Genomic DNA, 25,490 nt, shown 5'->3' on the forward strand with positions numbered 1-25,490 from the left:
CGTCAAAAATGACATAAAAACGCCAAGCACCGAATTGGGAAAAAAACAAGTTAAACGTAAAGATCCCATTCATCCAGTATTCTTGGAACACCGGCAAAGACTAGCAAACCCTCCTGTCCTTTCTCCTTCCAAGAATACTGCTGAAATAAACCCTACCTGGCAACCTCAGAGCTTGTCAACATATCCTGAAATTTCTAGAAAAGTTGCTGACCAAGAAATGCGGCCTTAGCCACGAATCACCAGCACCGTATTCCAAAGGGAAAGCAAATCCGGCACAGGATGTAATACGTTTGTGGACCTGGCAGCACCTGAGCAGGAGGGTGTGGACCTGAGAGCCAAGGTCGGTTCCGCGCGGGCAGCGCCCTCGGCCCGCCCAGTCCGGGCCGCCGAGGTTTTCCCCACCCCGACTCCCAGCACAGCAGCCCCCGGACTCTACCGCAGGCAATGCCCCACATCAATCTCTCCATCCGGGGCCATAGGAGCAGTCGCCCCTCGCCCTCCCCACAAGCGCGCGCGAGGCAGGACTGCGTTTGCCTCGCGCGAGTCCATACACAGCTATATTCCAATGCCCCACCCCAGAGCTTGCAGTCGTCTCTCCAGCCCTCTTGAGAGTCGTGCCCCCGGACATAACCTTCACACCCTGGCCGCTTCCCCAAGACCGAGCCCCGCAGCCTTACCCCGGCCCCCAAACGCACACCCCTGGAAAGACACCTCCGCCTCCAGCCGACTGGGTGACTCTGATCCGCGGCAGCACATTCACGACACTTTCGCGATTGCCGTAAAGGGATATAGGGTCGGAACAGGCGGCGGCGCGAGCGCGCACCTCCGAGTGGTGAGCGCGCCCCGGGGCCGGCTTAGCTGCTCGGGTGCGCGCCTCGGGGCCCTGCCCCATCTCTGTCCTGCCTGCAGCGTCCGGAGCCGGCAGTCCGTACGGGCAGGGTCATCCAAGCAAGGTAGGCCAAAAGGGGATGAGGAATGGCCCCAGTTCCCACTAAGGGGTGTGTATCAGAGAATGGGATCGGGCGGGTAGGGACGCGGACGCTGCCGGGAGCGCCCCAACCCCGTGGTGGGCGCGCGAGTCGCGTGCCAGCTCGCCCTGCCTCCAAAGATTACGCTGTGCGACGCGCGGGAGAGGGACCAGGTGCTGGCCGGAGCCGCGGGCGGGCTGTGAGGGGGCCTTGGGGAGGGGGGCGGGCCGGGAGCGGGTGCAGGCTGGGCTCAAGTTTCCGCTACTCACCTTTATGTCCGGGTTCTTGCTCTCTCTCCCCTCCTCTCCGCGCCCCGTTTGCCCCAAGCCCGACCGCGCTCCGCCTCCCGCATCTTTTCCCGGCACCAAACAACGCGTTGATCCAGCTCTTCGTCCAAGTGCTTCGCGCTTCCGGAAGAAGGCAGCGGTGGGTGTAAATAATTCTTTGGTTTTATTTGTTTTAAGCGGTTACCGAGAACCTTAGCCCCAGTCCCACGAAAAACTGTGGTTGAGTATGCATTCCCTTTGTCACTCCTGGGCTCAGATTCCTTTTGGGGGCGGGGGGTGAAGGGGGGAGGAAGGTTTGAAATTGAGATATGTGGTGACCTTGTGTTTACGCGAAGCTGAAGTCTACGCGGAGTTTTGTCGCGGGGCGCCCAAAACAGAAAGGTAAATGGCTGGTCCTTTGTATCCTCACAACCGTGCTTACATTAGGATACATTTACAAAACATCACATTTTTCCAGTTCTCCCAAATTTAAATTTGTAAATCAGTATCCAAATGCAGCTCTAATTTGCCGTGCATCATCAGATTCTCCCCGACTTCTTTCCCTGTAACATTTGATCCAACTTGTAAAACAGTTACTTAATTTTCTAGACTATTTAATTTTTAACCGTTACGAGAATATTATATTTGTTAGAAGGCCAAATTAGAGTTCAGAAAAATAACCATTTACTATTATGCTTTGCATTGGGCATGATTCTGTGTACCTAGGGCTTTATTTCTTCACTTGGAATATCCAGAATTTACTTTTTTATTGTTCCTAAGCAGTCACCACTTAGAGGAGACAGCGTAAGGAATTCATTTTTTTACCGGTGGCATTTAAATATTTGTGAAATTCAAAAATTGTAACTGCAGTTCTGATTCACGGATCTTCAAGGAAAGCAGAGATAGGTGAGAGATGCAAGAACATTTTGTTAAACACTTTCACTACTATATGAAGGTTATTCCTGCATATTTTCAAGTATCTTGAAACGTTTCTTAAACTGTTAACCATTAAAATTCTAATTTTGCTTGGCTGGCAGTTAGCCAGCCATGCTTCCAGCTTTCCAGTGTGATAATACATAGGCAATAGTAGTCTTCCTCACCTAGTCAGTGCACTTAAATTTCTCAGTAGTCCTTAGCAAACTGGTAAACTATTTCAAGCCCTGCGTTTCCTCTAAATTGTCAGTTTAGATAACTAGAACCCTCAAAGCCTAAGGAGATAGGAATCCAAGATGATTCATATACACAAAGAATGAAGTGTTGTCATTCCCCATCCCTGTGGCTAATTGTGGTTGTACAGAATTGATAAATCACCTTTCATTATTATATTGTATGCTTACTCTGTACTACTCTAAAGAACAGCTACTTTACAAATCAGAATACTGAAACTCAGAGAAGCTAAGTAACTTGCCAGAAATCATACAGCTGGGATGTGATAAAGCTAGGATTTGCACTTAGATAAATCTGATCTTACAGCTGTGTTCTTTCCATTGCATCACAGGGACTAGTCAGTGCTTTATTTGGCTTAATAATAAGCTATCATTCTTTCCTCATTATTGTTTTTCCTTCTGTGGGAAGGAACTCAGTGTTTTTCATTTTATTTTATCCTTTTTGAGATCAGCGAAAGATGTCTAATGTGAGAAAGGATGAGAAAATTGATATCCCAGATTTAAAATATTATTTAATTCCAGATGGTACATCATTATAAAATACACAAGTATCAACTCTTTAAAGAAAAAGAAAAATAAAAAACGTTAATAATGCTATAGCATAGTGTTCTATCCATGAACAATACTGGTGCATTGACTTGAAATTTTACATGTTTTAAAAGCCTGTGGGTCGAAACAACCTCTATTTTCTTTGTATGTGGATTTCAGGATTTACAAAAGGTGCAGGTTTGGGTAGATTTGAAGACTGGTATTTTGTGAACTTGTAAAACAGGTAATTTGTCTTTTACATTCTAAAAGAGGAACAAACATTTATTGACCACCTATGAGAGCATCTTTACATATATTATCTTATTTAGTTCTTGAATAAACCTCTCTGAAGTGGGTATTATTTTAGACCATTTACTAAAAGCTACCGGTATCAGCAATGCGTTTAGGTTATTTACTTGTGCTATGTCAGTGTAATTCCTGCAATAATTATCCAGCCCAGTCCAATAGAACTTTTCCACGATGTTGGAAATGTTCCGTATTTTCACCATCCTATATGGTAGCCACTAGACACCTGTGGCTTTTGAGCACTTGAAATGTGTCTAGTACAACTGAGGAACTGAAATTTTAAATTTTATTTTATTTTAATCAATTGAAATTTTAATTTAAATAGCCACATGTGTCTAGTGGTGACTATATTAGACAGTGCAGCTTTTACCAATAATATTATTGCCATTTTTCAAAGGAGAAACTGGTTCAGAGAAATTAATGAAGTTTGCCCAAGTTTGCACAATTTTATTTAAAAAAACGTTTTTGAGCAGAAAAATGTTTTAGGACTGTTAATTTGGCAGTGCACATAGAATGGATGGAGGGGAAGAAAAAAATAGGCCAAGAGAATTGAAAATCTGATTTGAGTGTTTACACTGGCAACTAGGAAGAAACATGGTTCCCAATGACTGAAGGTAGAAATGCTATCATTTAGTGACAACATGTGAGGGCTTTGGATGAGAGAACCTAAGGTTACTCTGAGGCCTTAGAATCTGGATAGCCTGGAAAAACAGTAGTACGAACAGATCTTCTTCCACTTACAATGGGGTTACATCTCAATAAACCCATTGTACGCTGAAAACATCGTAAGTTGAAAATGCATTTAATACATTTAACCTACGGGAATGTGGTAGCTTAGCATAGCCCACCTTAAACGTGCTCAAAACACATTAGTCTACAGTTGGGCAAAATCATCTAATACAAAGTCCATTTTATAATAAGGTGTTGAATATCTCATGTAATTTATTGAATTCTGTACTGAAAGTGAAAAACAGAATGGTTGTCTGGGTACAGAATGGTGGTACGTGTATCGGTTGTTTACCCTTGTGATTTTTGTGTCTGCCTGAGAGCTGCATCTCGCTGTCACAAGAATATTGTGCCATATCACTAGCCTGGGAAAAGGTCAAAATTCAAAGTAAGGTTTCGATTGAATGTTTATTGCTTTTGCACCATCATAAAGTGGAAAAATTCTAAGTTGAACTGTCGTTAAGTCGGGGATCGCCTGTACTGTTAACTGAAATGGAAAAATAATGAACCTTTTTGGGGTTTAGGAGGATTTGGTTTGGGTTATTGAGTAATTTTTATGAGCAAGGCCCTCTTCTCTGCTTGGGCAGAGAAGTGAAATCCCTCATCAAGGATTTTATCCACTTCAGACACCCTCCCAAACTTTTATACTATAGAAGATAATGAGCTGTAAGAGATGTGCAAATCAAATGTTCTCAGAGGAAGGGGTGCTTATTTCCAGATGCAAAGGGATTAGGGAAGGTTGTGTGTGGAAGATGGTATTTCAGCTCGATTTTGAAGAATAGGAAGGATTTGGACATGAAAAAACAATTAAAGGAAGAGGTCATGTGGGAATTCCCTGGTTGCCTCATGGTTAGAATACCCGGCTTTCACTGCCGTGGCCAGGTTCAATCCCTGGTCGGGGAACTGAGATCCCCGTGAGCTGTGTGGGGTGGCCAAAAAAAGTAAAATAAAATAAAATAGGCTCTCCCATTCTCCCTAGAGGAAGACAGTGCTTTCCCCCAACTTTGAAATGAACCATCGCCTACTTGTCCCTCCAGTGAAATCCTCCGACATCTATCTCCACCACTCCCACTCTCTTCTCTGACATTATCTCCTACTCTGGAACCTGGCTGGGACCATACCTTCCAACATACCTGAGACTAATGCGACCCACAGAATTCTGGGAGTTGCAGTGTGTGTTTTTTGGTTTTTTTTTTTTGAAAAAAAGAGGACATACTTCTAGCAGTGGGGTGGACAAAATGTTTTGGAAATCCCTTTTACCAAAACACCGAAATGCTGAATATATTAGCCTTGTAAATGCATAGCAGTTCACGTAGGAAAGAAACGGAAATTCTCAGGACTAAAAAGTCGAAGAGAGCTGACACCAGAGTAGTAAACCAGTAGTGTGTCTCTTTTGGGGCCTTTGAAATAAAGTACAATCAAAGATAAATGATAGGCTCCCCCTGCTCACCACCCAAGGTAGAGAGGTAGAATTCATACCCCTTTGACCTCCCAGGTGTACAACTTCCAGAGACACCATTCACATGGTATAGTTTGTGTAGATGTTGCCTGTGGGTCAGGGGATGACTTTTTCATAAAAAGTAAAATGTAAATATTTCTACTTGAAATTGTACAACTCATGGCCTTGGAGAACCACCTCCCCGCAAATCAGCCAGGACCCTCAAAAATCTATACACTCAATGAAAGGTGAGCTAGGAAAAATACCTCCTTCCTGGCAAAGGGGGATCACAAAGAAATTTGTTCATTTTCACCACAGCTCCAGGTGGGGGAATAAAGATACCACATAAGAACTTGAAACTACAGGGCCTGTCATCACTCAGATTCAGGGTTCAAATTTACTTATCTACATGGTCTAAAAAGCCTGGAAGCCAAGAAATTAAAAGTCAGCCTAGGTTCGTAATGTGCCAGAGTGCCTGGCAAAAGTAAATACAAACCCTTCCTGGAATGATTCACCCTTAATCTAAGCCTCTTAGAATACTCCCAGTTAAGATCATCCAAACAGGAGCTCATAGTCAAAAACAGGAAAACACATGTACAAGGGCTGGCAGAACCAACAAATACGGAACTAGACTCCTAAAGATTTTAGAATCGAATTTATCAGAAACAAAATAACATTTAAAGAGATGAAAGGAGAAACATGAAAGGTTTTAGAAGTTAATCAAAATTTATTGAAATTGAGAATTATTGTCCTGGAAACTTATGTTGGGGAAAGTCCTATAGGAACTTGGCAAGGAACTGTCATGATTAGCTAAACAGAAGAGTAAAATTGATGGAATGTTAAGGGCTGACAGAAAAAAAAAACAGAAAAGAGGAGATTATGACAATTCAGACAGGAAATTACTCAAATCAAGTGTATAATGGTGACTTTAGGGATAAAGGAAAAGAAACTTATTTGGCAAGATTTAAATGTACATATTTAGCAGCAAGTCAGATGATCAGAGTAAATGACAAGTACAAGTCAAAAATGGCTGAGGTTTTATTGTCTGGAAGGTCAGTCTGAGACGAGGAAGCTGAGCACATTGGAGGATTGTGGAGATTAGAATTGTAAGTTTTTACAGAGTCCATGGGAAATACTAAATTTCAGTCCATCACACTATGAAAAAATACTCCTCCAAATATGAAATTATTTTCACATGCGTAGGAGTAATTTCTTATAATTTGAAAATATTTCTGTATTTATTTTTTTTAATTAAATGCATGAAAATACATTAATATTTTCTAATTCATATTATTGACCTCTTATTACTTACTAACATCGTCAGTCTGGAATTTAAGGGAGAAAATGGTGATGAGTGGTATGTGTATATGTAGGCCCTTTCAAGTTTATTGAGGAAGATAAAACCAAACAAGCAAGTAACAGTTAAGTGTGATGAATGACCTGGTTGGGAAAGTGAGGCTGCCGTTGGGAACAAAGCAGGTACACTCAGGTGAAGGTAGAAGAGCTGAGACTTGAAAATGTATAGCAGTTACCTGGTGGTAGTGGGGCAGGAGGGGTGACACCATAGTAGTCTAGTCATCGAGGCAAAACAACGTGCATAAAGTTTCAAAGGTGTGCAAGAGGGCATGACACACTTGACGATCTGAAAGAAGTTTGCTGCGGCAGTATAGCATGGTGATTGGTGTTAGACTGGAACTGCCTGAGTTTGAGTCCTGTCTCTACTGCAGCCCTATGACCTTGGGCAATTCTCTTAACCTCTATAATTCTGTTTTGAGGAGTAAACGAGATCATGTATGTAAGGTGTTTAGTAGCCTTGGTGACACAGTAAACACTGTGTTTGCTTTTGTAATGATGATGAAGATGATGATAACTAGGGCAAGGAACTAGGAGCAGACAGAGAACTGGCCAGAGAGGAATACAGAAAGGTTAAGTAGAGATTGGACAATAAAAAGACCTTGTAGACATGTTAAGGAGGAAGGACAATTTATAACGGCATAGGGGAGGCACTGAAAGGTTCTTTGGAGGAGAATAAAGTGGTCAGGTTGGTATTTTAGAGTTAGAAGACTCATTCTGATTTTAAAGTCAAGTCTAGGTGGTTATAATAATTATCTGGTCAAGAAATGGTGGTTTAAGTAGGGTAGTGGCAGTGAAGATGGAGGGAAGGGGTAGATTTGAGGAAATTTAGGAGGTGGAATAAACACTCCTTGGTACTTGGTTATGTGTGGAAAGATGGGGGAGAAAGACAGTGTCTAGATATGGCAAGTGGGTGAATCTTGGTTCCATTAACTGAGAAATTGAAGGAGAGCAGGTGTCAGTAGATGGTGTGGGGGCCAATGAGAAGTGAAACAGCTGAGGATGATAAGTACAAGATTGTGGGATGGGATAGCTAAAGTAGAATAGATGAAATACGTGTGAATAATCTTTTCTAATTTGTTTTTCTCTGCTTCAGGAGACCTGTTTGAGATGTGGTGGTTTCAGCAAGGCCTCAGTTTCCTTCCTTCAGCCCTTGTAATTTGGACGGCTGCTGCTTTCATATTTTCATATATCACTGCTATAACACTTCACCATGTTGACCCTGTTTTGCCTTATATCAGGTCAGTGAAATGTATTCTTTTATGGAGAATGGTATGTCTCATTCATATTTTAACAATGAACCCAACATTTAATTTTAACATTTTAAAATTCAACTTTTATGTTTGATATTACAACAGTGAAAGGAACATAAAAAGGAAGTTGTATTTGGCTCTTTCTATGTGATAGAGAAATGTGGAGACAGAGGGCTAAGGTTCATTTAGTGAATCGTGACACCTCAGCGCCTTGTCTTCCAAATAACTATTTGAGGTCTCAGAAGATAGAATTGAAATTATTCTCCCCTTACCATTAAAAAATGCTAGAGCAACGATAATAATATTAAAAAATAGTGGTAATGACAAACATTAATTGATCCACTTACTGTGTACAAGGTAATGTTCTAAGCATTCTTCAGGTCTTAAATAATTGAATCCTTACAGCCACCCTTTGAGGCAGGAACTATTACCCCCATTTGGTAGAGGAGGAAATAAGATCCAGGGAGATTGTTTGTCCAAGGGCACATGACTCAGTAATTAATGGAACCAAGATTCAGTTTGACTGGGCCATTTGATTCTAGAGACTGTGCTCTTACTCTTTATGACATGTTGCCTAGATCTTTCTGACACATTAAGTATCTAAATTTATTGATAATAGTTTTGAAATTTCAAAACTACTCATGATGTAAGTATGGGTACTCAGTTGCATGTGCTATGTCCATAACCCTCTTCTTCCCCCCCCCAATTATAAAGGCAATATGTGCTTATTATAACAAATTTTAAGCAGTACTAGAGTGATTATAAAAATAAAAAGTGAAAGACTCTTCCAGCCTCCCTCTAGTTCCTGCCTTTCCAGAGGTGATTAATGGTTTGGTTGATTTCCTTCCAGAGTTTGGTTTGTTTTGTTGTTTGTTGTAGTTGTTTCATTTATTTATTTGTTTACCTTCTGAAAAATAACCTTTCCAACACAGAAAATAGTGAACTTTTAAAGGATGATAAACCAAAAGGCTAAATTTATCTTTTTTAAATGTCAAGAAGAGGTCAGGGCATTGCCATTACATTTGTTGTTACCACAATGGTATGGTGTAGCACAAAGGACACCAACAAATTGAGTCCACTTTAGGAAGATTTACAAAATCCAAACATATTTTAGAATTTAAGTTTCCAGTTCTAGGAATAATTTTGATAAGTAGTCACCTCTGTTTACCACTCTGCTAGAGGGATGTGCAGCTTCAGGAGCCAGTTCATTCTTTAGTAACTCTAGGAGAGCATACATATTCCTGAGCGTCCTTCAGCATTTTTATTTCCCCTTAGGGAACTTGTCTGTTTGAGTTCTTTTTCAGTTTCAGTTCTCTAATGGTACTGCATGTGATTCTCTGATAGATATAACCCCAGGCACTTCCTTTTCTGTCTCTGTCCTTCTACCTTTTAACTTTTTTGCAAATGAACTTAGTATTGTTGCACGGGGAACTTTCTCCAACATTCTAATATATTTAAACTCAATGGTACTTATTTTTACTTCTCCTAGGCTTATTTTTTTCATCTGAAAAATGATTGAGTTAGACTAGATACTCTGCAGAATTTCCTTCAGTTCATAGACCCTACCTAAAAGGCTTAATTATTAAAGTCCCCAAAGGACATAACCAAATATAAATTTCACTTCAAAGACAATTCACAATTCAAAGACAATTCCACTGCAAGTGTGCTTCAGGTGTTCTCTTAGTTCAAGTAGTGAATGCTCAAGTAGGGTGCATGAGACTAGCCACTGGGGTATAAGAAGAATTTTTTAGAACTTCTATGTATTTTTTATTTCAAAATATTTAAACTTATATTTGGGAATTCCCTGACAGTCTAGTGGTTACGACTCCACACTCTCTGCTGAGGGCCTGAGTTCAATCCCTGGTCAGGGAACTAAAATCCCACAAGCCACTCGGTGCGGCCAAAAAAAATAACTATTTAAACTTATATTTAATATATGTATAATAATATGATAAATAACATATAATGATGATCAGACAATTTTTTTTTGACGGTGTGTGATCAAAATAGTTTGATGACTACTGGGTTGAAGTGCGATGCTGATGGGTGTTTTCACTTATAGGCCAGTTTGTCATTCCGATCCAGAGCGCGCTTAGCCAGCCATCTTGGAAGTGCGTGCTGTTATTTACTTATGGGGTAATCCAAAACAGGAGCATCATTTGGAATATGACTGTTAAAATTATGGATTTTTTTTCTGATTATAAGAATAATACATATGCATTATTCTTGAAAACTTGAAAGGTAGAAGGAACAACAACAAAACATAATCCCCACTCCCTGAAGATGATCAAAGGGTAACAAAATCTTTTGTGTCTGAAGAAACATTTTAGAGTGGGAAGGAGCAATCCTTAGAATTCATATTTGATGCTTTACTTTTCCTAAACCTAATCCAAATGTTCGCCAAATCTTATTGATTCCTTAGCGGATATGACTTTCCATTTCTTTTTTATTCCCATTACATTGTCTGAGTTGAGATCCTTCTTACCTCTTTCCTATAGTACTTCAATTTGAGGCTAAAGACTTTGTCTTTTTAATCTTTTCAGTAGTTTGAGAGGAGAAGGAACTAACATTTACTGGGTGTCTCCTGTGTGTCTGCTGCTGTGCTAGACACTTAACATGCACAACCACAGTTTCATTTCCTCATGTTGATCTGATGAGGCTGGGAGGGAATTGATAGCCCCATTTTGCAGATAGGGAACAATCTTAGGTATATAAAAGAATGTTCTCAAGGTTCCCCAGTTAGTAGTAAATGGTGGGCTATTAATCAGGATCTATGCATTTCACCTTGCACTGAAAGACAGGCATGTAACAGACACATTGCAGCACAGCTTGATCTGTGATTTTAATAGAAGTCTGGACTGAAAGCTGTGTGAGTCAGCAAGGCTGTCTTGAATGGAATCTCTAGAAGGGCAAAGGCTTGGTCTCTTGTACTTACCACTGTGTTCCTGTCCCTAAAATGCTGTCTGACAATGCTGGTAGGTGCTTGATAAATATTTTTTAAAATTAATCAGGAAACGATTAGGTGTTAATTGAATTATAGGCAGAGAATAACAGATGCCAAAAGAATCATGAAAGGTCCTTTGGTGTTTAGAGAATATTCAGGTGAGACAGGTAAACACGCCGCCTGACTGATGTAAGTTAATAACGCAGCCTTAACATGATAAGGATAGCTTTTTTATCAATTCATAGTGATTTCTATTATGTGAAAAAGAAATAAGTGATATAAGAAAAAAGTGAACAAGGCAAGTATTGCAAGTTCAGATTATCATGTTCTTATTATAAAATTATGTAAGAGTTGAGCTCATAGATTTATAAAAAGATAAAGGATTTGAAATAACCCCTTTTGTTTCTTATCCCTTAGAAGAAATACATGTGTATACTAAATCTAATATGAGAAATCCTCATACCTATTTTTTTTTTCTTTCAGTGACACTGGTACAGTAGCTCCAGAAAAATGCTTGTTTGGGGCAATGTTAAATATTGCCGCAGTTTTATGTAAGTAGTGAGAGTGGTTTTAAAAATCAATATTAATAGCTGTATTGCCCTTTTCTTCTTTCAACACTGTTGGGTTATTTATTTTACTTTCTAGTTACAATTGAAGGAATGTTATCACTAAATCATTGATCACAGATATGTTTCTTTTAAAGTAAAAACAATTTCTAGAAATGCTAAATTATGGAAATAAATCTTTTAAAAATACCTGTAAGGCTATTTGACTACTATAGAAATAGAAGTTGTAAAGTATAACCAAATATACTTGCTTATAGAAGTTGTAAAGTATAACCAAATATTCCTTGAGGCCCTAAGTGGATTTCTTAAGCAACCAGTAAAGGACAAAGAACTGTAAACACACTGACCACAGCTGACCCCAACAAAATTCCTTTAAGATAAACACTTCAGAAGTTTGAGAATAGCTGTGGAACCATGTTTTGATTTTTGAGTGATATTCTAATGCCAAAGAAATGGAGTTCTACTACAGTATTTTACGTTCCTGTTCATTATTTTTTTTGAAATTAATTAATTAATTTATTTATTTATTTTTGGCTGTGTTAGGTTTTCGTTGCTGCACGTGGGCTTTCTCTAGTTGTGGCTAGTGGGGGCTACTCTTTGTTGCGGTGCGTGGGCTTCTCACTGCTGTGGCTTCTCTTGTTGCGGAGCCTGGGCTCGAGGCACATGGGCTTCAGTAGCTGTGGCACTCAGGCTCCATAGTTGTGGTGCACGGGCTTAGTTGCTTCACGGCATGTGGGATCTTCCCGGACCAGGGCTCGAACCCGTGTCCCCTGCATTGGCAGGCGCATTCTTAACCACTGCGCCACCAGGGAAGTCCCTGAACCAATTTTTTTATTAATGGTTTACTAAAATAATACTTCTTCCATCAATTGTGATTGTTTTAAATATTTACATTTTTCCATATGATGTTTATTATTTGGTCAGGTTAAACATTGAAGTTAAAAAAATGATTAAGGACAGTCAAGTGGTGTTTTTTTTTTTCTGTGTAACTGACTGCTATATCTGATTGAGCCAAGTTGTAGTAATTTGAAATAAAATGAAATGGGAGCGAGGCAAATAATCCTTCGGTGTTTTTTGCCTATGTTCATTTTATCCGTATTCTAGAACTAATTACTTTAGACTTTAATGCTAATCATATAGAATATTTTGTGTTTTATGTAAAATTTATTATTAGAGATTTTCAGAAAACATCAAACTTATCTCTTAAATTTTTCCTAAATTTTTTTTTCAATAAATTTATTTATTTATTTTTGGCTGCGTTGGGTCTTCGTTGCTGCGCATGGGCTTTCTCTAGTTGCGGTGAGCGGAGGCTACTCTTCATTGCGGTGCACAGGCTTCTCATTGCAGTGGCTTCTCTTGCTGCGGAGCATGGGCTCTAGGCGCACGGGCTTCAGTAGTTGTGGCATGCAGGCTCAGTAGTTGTGGCTCGTGGGCTCTACGGCACAGGCTCAGTAGTTGTGGCGCACAGGCTTTGTTGCTCCGTGGCATGTGGTATCTTCCTGGACCAGGGCTCCAACCTGTGTCCCCTGCATTGGCAAGCGGATTCTTAACCACTGTGCCGCCAGGGAAGCCCTTTCCTAAATATTTTTAATATGAGGGCTACGGGAGGCAAACGACTTGCTCAGTCGAGGTAGCAGTAGTTTCACAATGCAACCTTAAAAGTTCTTTAAAATCTACAGCTGTTTTTTTTTGTTTGTTTTTTTATTGTTTTTTCTTCTATCCGATTAGCTTTAAAAGGAAACTATGTTTCTGGATAGCAGTGACCTTTGTGAGCTCTTTATTGGCAACTTGATTCCTTAGTTATTTATTACTTTGTTGTTTTTCCGATTATCTCTTCACAGGCATTGCGACCATTTATGTTCGTTATAAGCAAGTTCATGCTCTGAATCCTGAAGAGAGTCGTATCATCAAATTAAACAAGGCTGGTCTTGTACTTGGATTACTGAGTTGTTTAGGACTTTCTATTGTGGCAAACTTCCAGGTTTGTGTTTTAGCTCAGCACAGGTATTTTCCTGAAGTACATAAAAATACATGCTAGGAAGGAAAACCTGAAAGATTCAGTTACATGCAGTTATTGTTTTTTGCCTTAACAAAATGGAATCCACTGCCTTTAAATTACTTGACCCTCTCAGAAATTAGAAAAATTCATTCTCAGTAATCTCCTGAACAAATACAAATTATTATAACTTTTTAAAGATCCTCGGGACTCTTTACTTACTAGATTCTTTATTGCTACTTAGTTGGAGATTACTCCAAGACCGGAGAGAATTGACATAAATTATAAGTGACACAATTACAGACTTAAACTCTTTTTTTATTATGCCTAACAAGTTACACTCATTTACCTATTTTATATTCTTGTTTAGATGTTCCTGTTTATTGCCTGCATCCCTAGGTGCCCAGCCACTTATATGAGGAAGTAAAGGGAGGAGCTATAGCTTTTCCAGTTTTTTTCTTAGGGAATTCTTTATGTTAAGGTAGCAGTCAGCCTTCAGCAAATATTTGCAAAGTCTCCACGTTCCTTTCTACTGACATTCTTTCAGAGGAGTCTTTGGTAATACCAGCTGCATCCTAAGCATATGGTGCTTTTTTTATTAATCCCTGCAGTCTTTAAAGTTTCAATTTATACATTTTTTTTAAAGATATACTTTTTTAAAAAAATTTATTTATTTATTTATATTTATTTTATTTTTTTATTTTTTTATTTTTTTTTTGGCTGTGTTGGGTCTTCGTTTCTGTGCGAGGGCTTTCTCCAGTTGCGGCGAGCGGGGGCCACTCTTCATTGCGGTGCGCAGGCCTCTCACCGTCGCGGCCTCTCCCGTTGCGGAGCACTGGCTCCAGACACGCAGGCTCAGTTGTGGCTCACGGGCTTAGTCGCTCCGCGGCATGTGGGATCTTCCCAGACCAGGGCTTGAACCCGTGTCCCCTGCATTGGCAGGCAGGTTCCCAACCACTGCGCCACCAGGGAAGCCCTCAATTTATACATTTGATAACCTGTTTAGACATCTAGTAACTATTCAGACATACAAACACACCCTCATCATACAAATACATGTATAAAGGCATATTCCATCTCTCTTTTTTATTCAAAGTTCTCCATTCCTGTAATGCTTCTGATTGAACACCCCTATTTTTCAGTTTTTTAGTAATGGTTAATACTAGTAAACTCTATAAGTATAATCCAAGTGGATATTAGGGTAATGCTTGCTGCTATAACAACGTCCAAAATTACAGTGTCTTAACACAATTGAAGTTTGTTTAATTTTTATTGGAGTATGGTTGCTTTATAATGTTGTGTTAGCCGCCACTGCACAACAAAATAAATCAGCCATAAACATACAGCACAATTGAAGTTTATTTCTTACATACATGCATCCAGTGCAAGTATTTTTGGTTGATAGATGGCCTTCCTCCCACAGTGATTTAAGGCCCAGACACTGTCCATATTTGGGCCCTGCAATTCCCTAAAACTCTGTGGTCTTCTGCATCTAGCTGCCTGAAACAGTCAAAGAGAACATGCAAAATTCACTCCTACTTCTTAGAAACTTGGACCTGGCAGTGACTCACATCATTCCACTGACATTCCTTTTTGCTAGATGTAAGAGGGGCTGGGAAATGTAATCTTGCTGGGCATCAGTTCCCAGGGCAACTCTATACTATGGAAGGGACACAAAAACTTTCCTGGACAACTAGCTAGCTGTCTACCACGAATAGGGTCCTGCCTTCCCTAATCAGTTTGTATAGCTCAGTGTTTAAAAAATGCATTTGGGGGTTTTTAGTATATGGATAGTGATTCTTTGCTCCAGTTATCCCTTCATCAGTTTAACAATATCTCTCATGACTGTATGGTAAAAATGGATTCCAAAGTGACCTCCACATATAACATACTACTTCTGTTAGTAACTGATACTTCTTTACACAGCCCAGTAAATTCCAGTGGCAGTTGCTAATAGCACCCATGCAAACTGCCTTTCTCCCTTTAGATATTCAGCTACTAAAACAGTTTATATTTATGTACATTCTTTGTTTTGTTTTCAGCTTTCATTCTAATTCACATTCATCACAAGGGTCCCATTGACCTTGTAATTTTGAATCAAATTACTTTTTCCTCCTGAAAACATCTATCTTCATGCAGCTTCGGACCTGTTGAGTGAATGTGCTGTATGTCTTTTACTGATGGATTCATTGCTGGATCCTATTTATAAGCAGACCCTGTAGCATTACCTACATATCAAACAGTTCTCCTTCCTTCCTTTCTAATGTAAACTTTCACTGCTTATTTAAAGTGGTGAGTGCATTGTCTCTTTCTCCTGTCCCCACTTCTCTCTTGCAGAGACAAACTCTAGTTGATTCATATATGGAAAAATTGTACGCAAACCAGGTCTATAAATGGTTTACAGTTAGAGAGCTTAACTTGGAAGAGAGGCAAGCACTTTGTTTTAAAGTAGGGACTTGTTGGTTTTATCTCTTAAATATTTCTTGAAAGCATCTGCTTCTCTCCATTTTCATTTCTGTTGTCTCTACCATCTCCTTCTCAACCAGTTTAGATTTCATCACCTCTCCTCTGGATTACTGCCCTAGCCTCCCTAATAGTTCCTCTGCATTCACTGTTACATCCCTTTAATTTGATGCCTCAGCCAAAGTAATCTTTTGGAAATATATGTACACCTCATTCTGTTTCCTTGTACCCCTGCTTAAAGCTCACAGGTCCAAGGTTACATGAAAAGAGATAGAATCAAGAGAGCAAAAAATAATTTGTTAAACTGCCAAACTGCTTAATTAACTCAAAGGTCTTTTGTGATCTGGCTACTGTCTACCTGTCTGGCCTCATTCTACATCATTCCCCCTCCTAATATTGTACATAACACGGGTCTTTCTGTGTTCCTTAAATAAGACCGGTTTACTCTGTTTCATACATTGTTTCTTCTGTTGCACATTCCACAGCCCCAAGCCTAAATAGATGTAGGTAGACTATATTTCCTCAGGGAAGTCTTTTTTGTCAATGGATTTCCTCCTATATATTTCAGGTTTTCTTTCTTTGTGTTATCCAAGCCTCTGGAAACTAATTCTTTGCAGCACTTCTTATAGTCTAATTTTTTATCTATGTTTTTTAGATTTATTTTAAAATTTTTTAGTTGATATATTTCCATTAATTATAGCTCAGTGGTTTTGTTCACCATTGTATATCCAGCACCTAACATAGTACTTAGCACAAAAACTCTGACTTAAAAAAATACATATTTAATTTCTTTGAAAACAAGTGTGTATAAAAACACGCAGCAAGGGACTTCCCAGTGGTTAGGACTCCGCACTTTCACTGCTGAGGGCCCGGGTTCGATCCCTGGTCGGGGAACTAAGATCCCACAAACTGCACAGCCAAAAGAAAAAAAAAACATGCAGCAAAACAAATATGTGTCCTCAGTGCCTAGGAATATTTCCCTTCCTAATGTCTACTGAAATAAAAAGGTACAGCGTGAGGGATGTGAGTTGCAGTTTTATCTGGGGACTTACTGAGGATGATAGCCCGGAGGCAGCCTCTGAGATAGCTCTGAGAGACTGCTCCAAAGAGGTTAAGGGGGGAGGTCAGAATATATGTGTTATTGGAGAAAGGGTACGCGCTGTCAAACACACATCTCAGTAGAAGGCCGCTGCTAGTCACAAGGCACAGATATCTTAGTTAATGATTTTAGTGCTTTTCTAAGTATGGGAAGATGCAAGAAATTGGGTTCATAAGATTGTCTCCTGAAAACATCTAACTGTCTGAAGGCCTGTTCTGCCAGTTTCCACAGATCAGAGTGCCTCATTCCTGATCTCTGCCCTGAGCTCCTTTCAGAGTATGTTGAAGGTCAATGACTACAGTGGCTAATAACTCAGTCCTTGTAGGGCCAGATGGCGAGTGACATTCTTTAGTTGACACTAGGATATTTATCCTCAAGGAAACTTGAAAGGGATAACTAGGCAGAAATCTATGTTAATTTTCTAGGGCTGTCATAACAAAATACTACAATTTGGGTGGCTTAAAAATAACAGAAATCTATTCTCTCAGAGTTCAGGAGGCCAGAAATCTGGTATCAAGGTGTTGGTAGGGTTGGTTCCCTTTTGGGGGCTCAGAGGGAGAATCTATTCCATGTCTCTCTCCCAGCTTCTAGTAATTCTTGGCATTTCTTGGCTTGTGGCAGCATAACTCTATAATTTATGCCTCTATTGTCACATGGCATTCTCCCTTCCTAGAAAATTTATCCTCATGGAGACTTTGGAAGGAATAAAGATTAGTTCTTAAATTTCGTTAACTGCTTTTAGGTGAAGATTACAGGCCACTCAATACATAGTTTTTAAGTTCTATAGCAAACATTTGCCCCGACCACACATATCTCTGTAATTTCTCTTGTCTTTGTCAAAGAATACATTTTTGTCTTTGTTAAATGATATATTTTTAAAGAAGATAAAATTGTGACTTTTGTACATGTCAAAGATTGTATTTAATTTATTAATGAGAGGAATAGTGGGTACTACAAACCAGTTCACAAGAGAAATCAAAGTACCACACATTTATAGTTAGATAAGGAGTGCTCAAATGAATTTACAGATAGATGCAAAGCTAGCAAAACTGGTCATTATTCACAGAGTGATAGTCAATTGCATTCAATAGGACACAATATGCATTTCTATTCATATGGATTATTTGTGTTACTATGCATTTTCAATAAGTTAATTTTTGTCTATACACATAATGTCCATCATTGCACAAGTTGTCTCTGCAAAATAGCCTAATCAAAGACAAGTAAAGTTCACGCTTCTGTAGAACCATTCCCAGAGGCTCTAGTATTCCATTGAAAGAATAATCTCTTGCCCGTTTCAAGATCTTTTGCTGTTTTCCTAGTCTCTAAAATGACAAAATTGAGTGGATTAAGCAGAAGTGCTGGCCAGTTAAAACCAGTTTTATATACCTCTCTTTTGATTATAAAACTATAGTAGTAAATGCTCTCCATTCTTTATTTTTCTTTTTAACTACAGGATTTTGTTGATGGAACTGTGTACTGATCACATGTGGGCATTGATCAGGCTCTATCTGTATTTAGCTTCATCAATATGTGAATGAAAAACGTTGCCTGCCATTTCAGTAAACAAAGGATATTGCAGCCATCAAGCCACTACAGCCACCCCGGCAGTGAGCCCTGAGGAAACTCAGGATGGAGACAAATGGGTGGCCCGCTGCCAAGCCCTCAGCCCCCTGCAGCCACCCCTCAACGGTGCACCCTGAGGGGACTCAGGATGGGGCTGGATACTGGCCCTAGACAGCTAAGGTGCTTATCAATGGAATGATTTCAGTGAGCCCCGACTCTTGCATCTTCCCAAACATAGAAAAGTGCAAAATTAATTTGAGATACCTGGTTTTCTTTAATTAACAGTAATATATTGTTGCAAAACTCCTATATGTCCTGGCTCCTCCCTTTTGTCTTGAAGCAGTCCCTTAGAGCCATCTGAGAGGCTGCCTCTTGGGCTTGAAGTCTTCAGAAAGTCTGCCAAATAAAATATAATTCTCAACTTTTAGGTTGTGTTTTTTTTTCTCTTCAGTCGACAAATATATGTGAAAATATTTTTAAGGAGAAAAATTCACCCATATTCTTGCTCTTAGCCCTAAAATAGTCAATTTCATTTTTGCAGCCTTTATCCATATATCTATATATATAGGTAAATTCACATGAACCAAAAAGATATTACCATTTTGTATTATGTTTTATGGGTGCTGATTGTTTTTTTTTTCTTTGTTACCCAGAGTGGTAGTAACAATGACTTTTTTTCCCTTCCCAATGCTCATAACTTATTGCCAATTAAAACACCCCAAACCTTATCGAAGTAGCACTTTCTCTCTCCAAAAGGAAGTCAATGCCATTGGCAAATAAATTGTTACCTTTTATTTCTTTATACTAGAAACTTACACCTTCAGCTAAAAGAGTGGACTCTATGTGAATTAGCACAGTTGATTGTAGGAGGGAACCAACCCCTAACCCAACCTCTCTTCTCCTGTTACCTTCGTCATACCCTCTTTACCAAGTGCTGCGTAGTACCTTCTCAAGCAAATGACATACAGACAGCATCAGTTTAGAAAAGTACAGTTCAACCAAAGGCCTTTGATAGTAGAATTTTTGGAGAACTACTGTCATCACTTTTAAACAGGGGCATATAGAGTAAAAAGTAAAATGTAAATGGATACTGATAAGAGTAAGGCAAAGGAAAAAAAATTGATTAAAAAGTAAAAACAAAGAGTAAAGGAGACGATAACTACAATATATGGTAATCCCTCATTGTATAATTTATCAAAACCAATCTCACTAGAGACAAGGGGGGATGTTTTAATTTCTTGAGCCTTTAAATTGCATTTAGATGTTAATTAGGTTTAAGTTGAGACTCCCTACCCCCTGCATTCCCAAGCATCCTAGTCCTCTTTAACTTGTTCTACTCTTTCTATAACCCATATCACCATTTAGTATACTATAGAGTTTACTTATTTCTAAAGTTTATTATTTAATGTGTAAATGAATAATTACTATCATGTTTTCACTAGTAGTATATGAAGTAATTTGGATTACTGTAATTCTCAGGTTTATGCTGAGTACTGAGGGAAAATTACTTCAGGAAATAATTTGTAGAATCTGCAGAGCTTTTCCACTCAGTGAATGTCCTATTGAAATCGCTGGGCTTGTGCTTTTAAATATTGTGTTGTCGATGCGTTTGGGGTTTCTTTTATTTACTTATTTCTTCCTTTTACTTCTCAGAAAACCACCTTTTTTGCTGTACATGTATGTGGAGCTGTGCTCACCTTTGGCATTGGCTCATTATACATGTTTGTTCAGACTATCCTTTCCTACCAAATGCAGCCCAAAATTCACGGCAAACAAGTCTTCTGGATCAGACTATTGTTGGTTATCTGGTGTGGAGTAAGTGCATTTAGCAGTATCCTTTGCTGTGAAATGTGGCTACACTTGGAATTGAATAACAAAACTTAAGTGAACGTTGTTGGCATATTGTAAGTAGGCCTTTTGTGGGTGATATTTTTGGGTTTAGTAAACCCTAAATTAAAGAATTTGAAACATGAAATTCAAATTTTTACATGGGACCTAGTAACTGAGCTAGAAACAAAGATAATGTATAGCCTAATCATACTTCCAAGATAGGAAGGATGAGTTAGTGCCCTCCTTGAGAACAATTATGCAGCAAAAGCTTATGATAGAACTAATGAATTATTGAGCAAAGAGGGATTGACTATGCATCATAATAATCTTCTGGGCACATTTTAAATTTTACTACTGCCATGTAACTTGAAGTCTTCAAGAAAATGGGTTTGGACCTTGGAAACAAATGTATGTGTAATCCTTTTAGATCTTTAAAGAGATTTTTGTTTTGTTTTGAATTAAACTTACAGGTCTTCCCTGAGATTCTTCCTTGACTTACTTTTTTTACAGTGCTGACTTGTTCATCACTTTTGTACAGTGGCAGTTTTGGCGCTGATATAGTACAGAAACTCCATTGGAATCCTGAGGACAAAGTAAGAACTGAGAGTCTATAAAACTTAGTTTTATAATAAAGATGACTGTTTTGGTTGATTTTGATGTACTTTTCATTTCACTACTAACAATGAAAGTTTTTCAGTAGAAAAATCAGTGATGTATTAGGATTATTTTCTATAAATGATAGCGTTTATGTAGAACCATCCATAGTCTCCTGTCACTTTGTGGTCTGTGAACATTTTCAAGATCTGAAGAGAATTGTGATGGCAAAGAGTTTTCTCAGAAATTGACTCCTCTGAAGGTGGATATAGCATGCAATATACCTGACTGAAATCTTTTATTAGTAGAATACTTGTTTTCTGAATTGAAAAAAATTTCTTTTCCTACTTTTTGTTATCTGGAAGTTTATTATTATGGACTCTGCATTTGGGTTCCAATATAGTGGATATCTGAATGGACATAGAATCTCTGATCCTGAGAAAAAGCGAGGTGGGACATATACTTGAATAGGTAATAAAATGAGTTCATCTGTTTTCACAAACCACTCAGGTGGCATTTTATTTTAAATTATTTTTAAAGAATCAGCCCTAGATAGGACATGTTTGTGAGAATGACTAAATGAAATAATTTACTAGGTTCTCCTAATTAGAATCCATATACTATTTAATGCTCAAAAAATAGCACTAAGTTTATCATGAGCATCGTTTACTTAAACTTTTTTTAGTGGCATTTAATGACTCGTGGCTTTGGGAAAGGTAGTAACTTCTTGGTTGTAGAGTAGAAGTTCTCCTGTCTTAGTTATTCAAATGAAAATTTTATTTGCTGTGGATGAAACTATGATAGATCATTTAGGACTTTTTCTAATGTCTGCCTTTAATTCTAGAGATGTGTTACATAAACCAGGGGTTGATATTCAGAACACAGATTGGTTTATAAATATTACAGGTTTTTTATTTGAGAAAAAGTATAGATCATTTGAATGAAATTTCATAGAATTATTCTTTTTTTGTTGTCACTTAAGGGTTATGTGCTTCACATGATCACTACTGCAGCAGAATGGTCTATGTCACTTTCCTTCTTCGGTTTTTTCCTGACTTATATTCGTGATTTTCAGGTAAGAAAATGTAGAGTTAGATATATGCAGTCAAACCTCCTTCAGGTGGAATAAGAAAGCTTTCTATAGCAACTCTTGCCTTTTTGAAAATTAGCTTCTTAAGCAGTGATGCTAGAAGAGGAACTTCTCAGGTGAATTGTTTCTGTGTTTTGAGAAATAGTGTTTGGTTAGCAAGGTCCAGTCTTGAAAATAGGGTTGTAAAACAACCGAATTTGCAGAAATTCAGAGAATTTTTATCAACTCTGCCTACATTTACATAGGCCATCCTCAACATTTAGTTTTACCGATTCCTCATAGAAACCAAAGAACACCAAGGAACTGCTGAGGAAAGAAGCTTATTTTTCCCAATTCTGTTGGCACTACAGCAGTACCACAGCTGTCTCTCTCTTGTTACTCATTAGAATTGATTTACATTCCTAATCCCAAAAGATATTCCTCAGAAAATATTGAACACGTGATCTGTCTTTAAGGAGCAAACTTCTGTATGTAATGTTCTTTTCTGTTCCAGAAAATTTCTTTACGGGTAGAAGCCACTTTACACGGATTAACCCTCTATGACACTGCTCCTTGCCCTATTAACAATGAACGAACACGGCTACTTTCCAGAGATGTATGATGAAAGGACAAAATATACCTATGGTGATTATGATTCTCAGGGATTGGGGAAATATTCATGAAAGTTACTTATTCTGCTCTGAAATTTTCAACCAGTTAATCAAGGCTGACAGTGACATCAAAGAATCCTGATAATCAAGAGACATGAATTAAGCCATTTGATGTTGTTTTAAAGGATATCTTCAAGAGGACCATGAAAAAACATTTATGCCTATACTTTTTTATCCCAGAAAATAAAACCAAAGGACTACAAAATTGTAGATTTTTTTCTACTTTTTTAAGAGAAACAACCAGAAGTGCACCAAGCAGTCTGCAAAATTCAGCTTTTCACATTTTTAAAAACATTACAAACCATGTTTTGTTTGGAGCACTTATGTGAGATATGTTTCAGGACCCCAAATAATCAGCAATGCTCAACAGCTTTAAAATTGGGTTTTGAAGTAATAGTTTTACCATATTAATACATTTCTTATAGTCTTTATAAAATTTATTTCCTCTGGAATCCAACTTTAAAGGGAAACAGACCTGAATTCATGTGAGCACTTTTATTGCTTAAGCTTTGCACAAGAGATTCTGTAGATATTTGATTCCTGCCACAAGGCCAGATAGTATGCTAACTGGTCTATACACATGCTTGTGATAGTTTCATGAAGGTTAGTCTCTGATATGAGATTTTAATTACTAATGAATGAGAAAAGTAGCTATAGGTAAATTTACTCCAGTTGTGTTTTGCGTAAAACAATGGTTAGTGTTCCTACACAAGTCTGAGAAGTTTGTGAATAACAGCAAGTATAATTAAAATAAAAGTCACCTCAAACTGCACTCAAGAGTGTCTGAAGGGTTTCATTTATAGCAAATTATAATTACTTGAAAAAGTAGCCTTGAACAGGCAAATGGTGAGCCTTTTTTAATGGGATGTGATCTTTGTATTATACAACCCGAATTCTAAAGGACAATATCAGCAATCCAGAAAAACTAGGTACAGAATAATTGTGATACATGCATCTACCAAAATAATTTTCTTTCTCTGGTCATGCAAGTGATTGGATAGCTTCTACTTGGATCCCTATCTGTGCAGATAGAGAATGGTTTACAGATCCCAGATAAAATTCAAAAGAAGAAAATGCTCATCTGGAAGGTGCCCAGTGACAAACTGGTTTGCAAAAGAATCTCTGAAGAAGATGAACAAGGTTTACCTTTTTAGAAGAATTGGGTCCATAGCCAGAATAAAAGATGGTTAGAAAAAGTTTAAAATGTAAGAGGGAGCAATTTAAGGAAAGATGGTTATATGGTGGAAACATAGATCTCAATTAGGAAAAGGTTGCTAGTTATAGGACTCTAAATAATATTTCTGAAGACTTCTGGACTCATAAGAGAGAAAATGGAATAAAATACTGTTTAGCTATATCAAGCAACAGTGAACATGGGAGACATTTCAATAAACATTGATTGAAATCTGGCATCACTAGAAAAAAATTGTCAATACAAACCATAAAACATTTTTATCATGCCTCTGAAAATCATGGTGCAACCACATCTGGGAAACAGCATCTAGTCCTGATTGCTGTCCCTCAAGGAAATGTAATTCCAAGTTGTGAAGGACCATGGTATGGTAAGAGGGAAATTGATAGAATCAAAGTTTATAAGATTATAAATTATGTGTGGGGTTGATGGCACAGGGAAGAACATGGACTTGTACATCCATGCTAGAATATTAGACTTAGAGGTATACTAACAACATTAAATTATTTTAAAACAAAAAATATTACTTGGATAGTATTTTAATTCCATTATTTAACTTTTACCTTTAGAAATAACATGGGCTGAAAATATGAGTAAGTTCAAAAAGGGATTATAAATTAAGAGATTTTTGAATGTGCCTTCATCCCTCATCTTAAGGCTGAATTAGTGGAAGACAATCATATCCTACCTCAAAATATGCCTTGCCAACACTGTCAGATATAGTAGCTTGGATAAACAGATAAGGTAGTTCAATTCAATCAATTTTGTTTTGAATGTTTAGCTTTAAGAATAGGAGGTTTTAAGCTGACAAAATTAGCAGATATTTCCTATGTCCTTGGAGACACAGCAAGACTACATTTACCTTTTAATTAAGTATAGGCGTAAGACCAAATTTTAGCCAGTGAAATGTAAATTAGTTGGATGTGTTTGCTATTTTTGTATTAAGGTTTTGAAAAACAGGAATGCTCTTTCCTAGTTTTTTCTCTTTACACCATTTGTATATTGATGACAACAAGATTTTTAGGAGATGGCAGAATCACACGTAGGAGCTTGAAGTAGTCCACTTTTAATCAGATTTTAGAATACCAAACTAAAGATCTAACAATTTAAGAACTCCATTTTTATTTATCCTAATTCCTAAGATTATATTGTATATTTCTAGAATATTGTCATATTGTAAATGCTCAATGGATTTATGAATGAGAAAGACAACTTTTCTTGTCTCTTGTGCAGTGTTCTGTACAGATTCACTGTGAAATGAAGTTGAGTAAATGTTGGATTACTGTCCTTAATATTGCCTTTTTTCAACCAGCCAGAGTGCTGGTTTTAGAAACAGCATACTCATTTATTAAGAAGACAAGAATGTAGAATAGACCCAAAACAAAGGAAAACTTTCTGAGGCATTATGGGTCTTAACAATGTAAATAAACAGTTGTATCCTCCAAAAGGCATGGTAATCTGAAATAGAGTTCACCTACTCAGAAGGCCTGATCGGA

The 25,490-nt window shown here is 38.1% G+C and overlaps 2 protein-coding genes across 4 annotated transcripts in view; one reads left to right on the plus strand and one right to left on the minus strand.

The window, feature by feature from the left end:
* CEPT1 (choline/ethanolamine phosphotransferase 1) overlaps positions 1 to 1,324 on the minus strand; it is a 36,768-nt gene extending 35,444 nt beyond the window's left edge. For 2 of the 3 annotated variants that reach the window (XM_061183715.1, XM_061183716.1), the window contains exon 1: positions 1,238 to 1,324. The gene's annotated coding sequence lies outside the window, so the exon portion shown is untranslated. Of the gene's footprint in view, positions 1 to 677; positions 757 to 1,237 lie in introns of those variants that run through there. The other variant, XM_061183717.1, reaches the window with a different exon arrangement.
* On the plus strand, positions 796 to 23,557 carry DRAM2 (DNA damage regulated autophagy modulator 2). The gene is made up of 9 exons (XM_061183718.1): positions 796 to 953; positions 1,296 to 1,394; positions 7,848 to 7,992; positions 11,432 to 11,499; positions 13,356 to 13,495; positions 20,292 to 20,469; positions 20,979 to 21,061; positions 22,045 to 22,137; positions 22,646 to 23,557. The coding sequence occupies exons 3-9, from the start codon at positions 7,862 to 7,864 to the stop codon at positions 22,751 to 22,753; spliced, it is 801 nt and encodes a 266-aa protein (XP_061039701.1). The 5' UTR covers positions 796 to 953; positions 1,296 to 1,394; positions 7,848 to 7,861; the 3' UTR covers positions 22,754 to 23,557.
* Positions 23,558 to 25,490: the final 1,933 nt, after the last annotated feature.

Source organism: Eubalaena glacialis, chromosome 3 (genome assembly GCF_028564815.1).
Source record: "Eubalaena glacialis isolate mEubGla1 chromosome 3, mEubGla1.1.hap2.+ XY, whole genome shotgun sequence".
Classification (NCBI taxonomy): Eukaryota; Metazoa; Chordata; class Mammalia; order Artiodactyla; family Balaenidae; genus Eubalaena; species Eubalaena glacialis.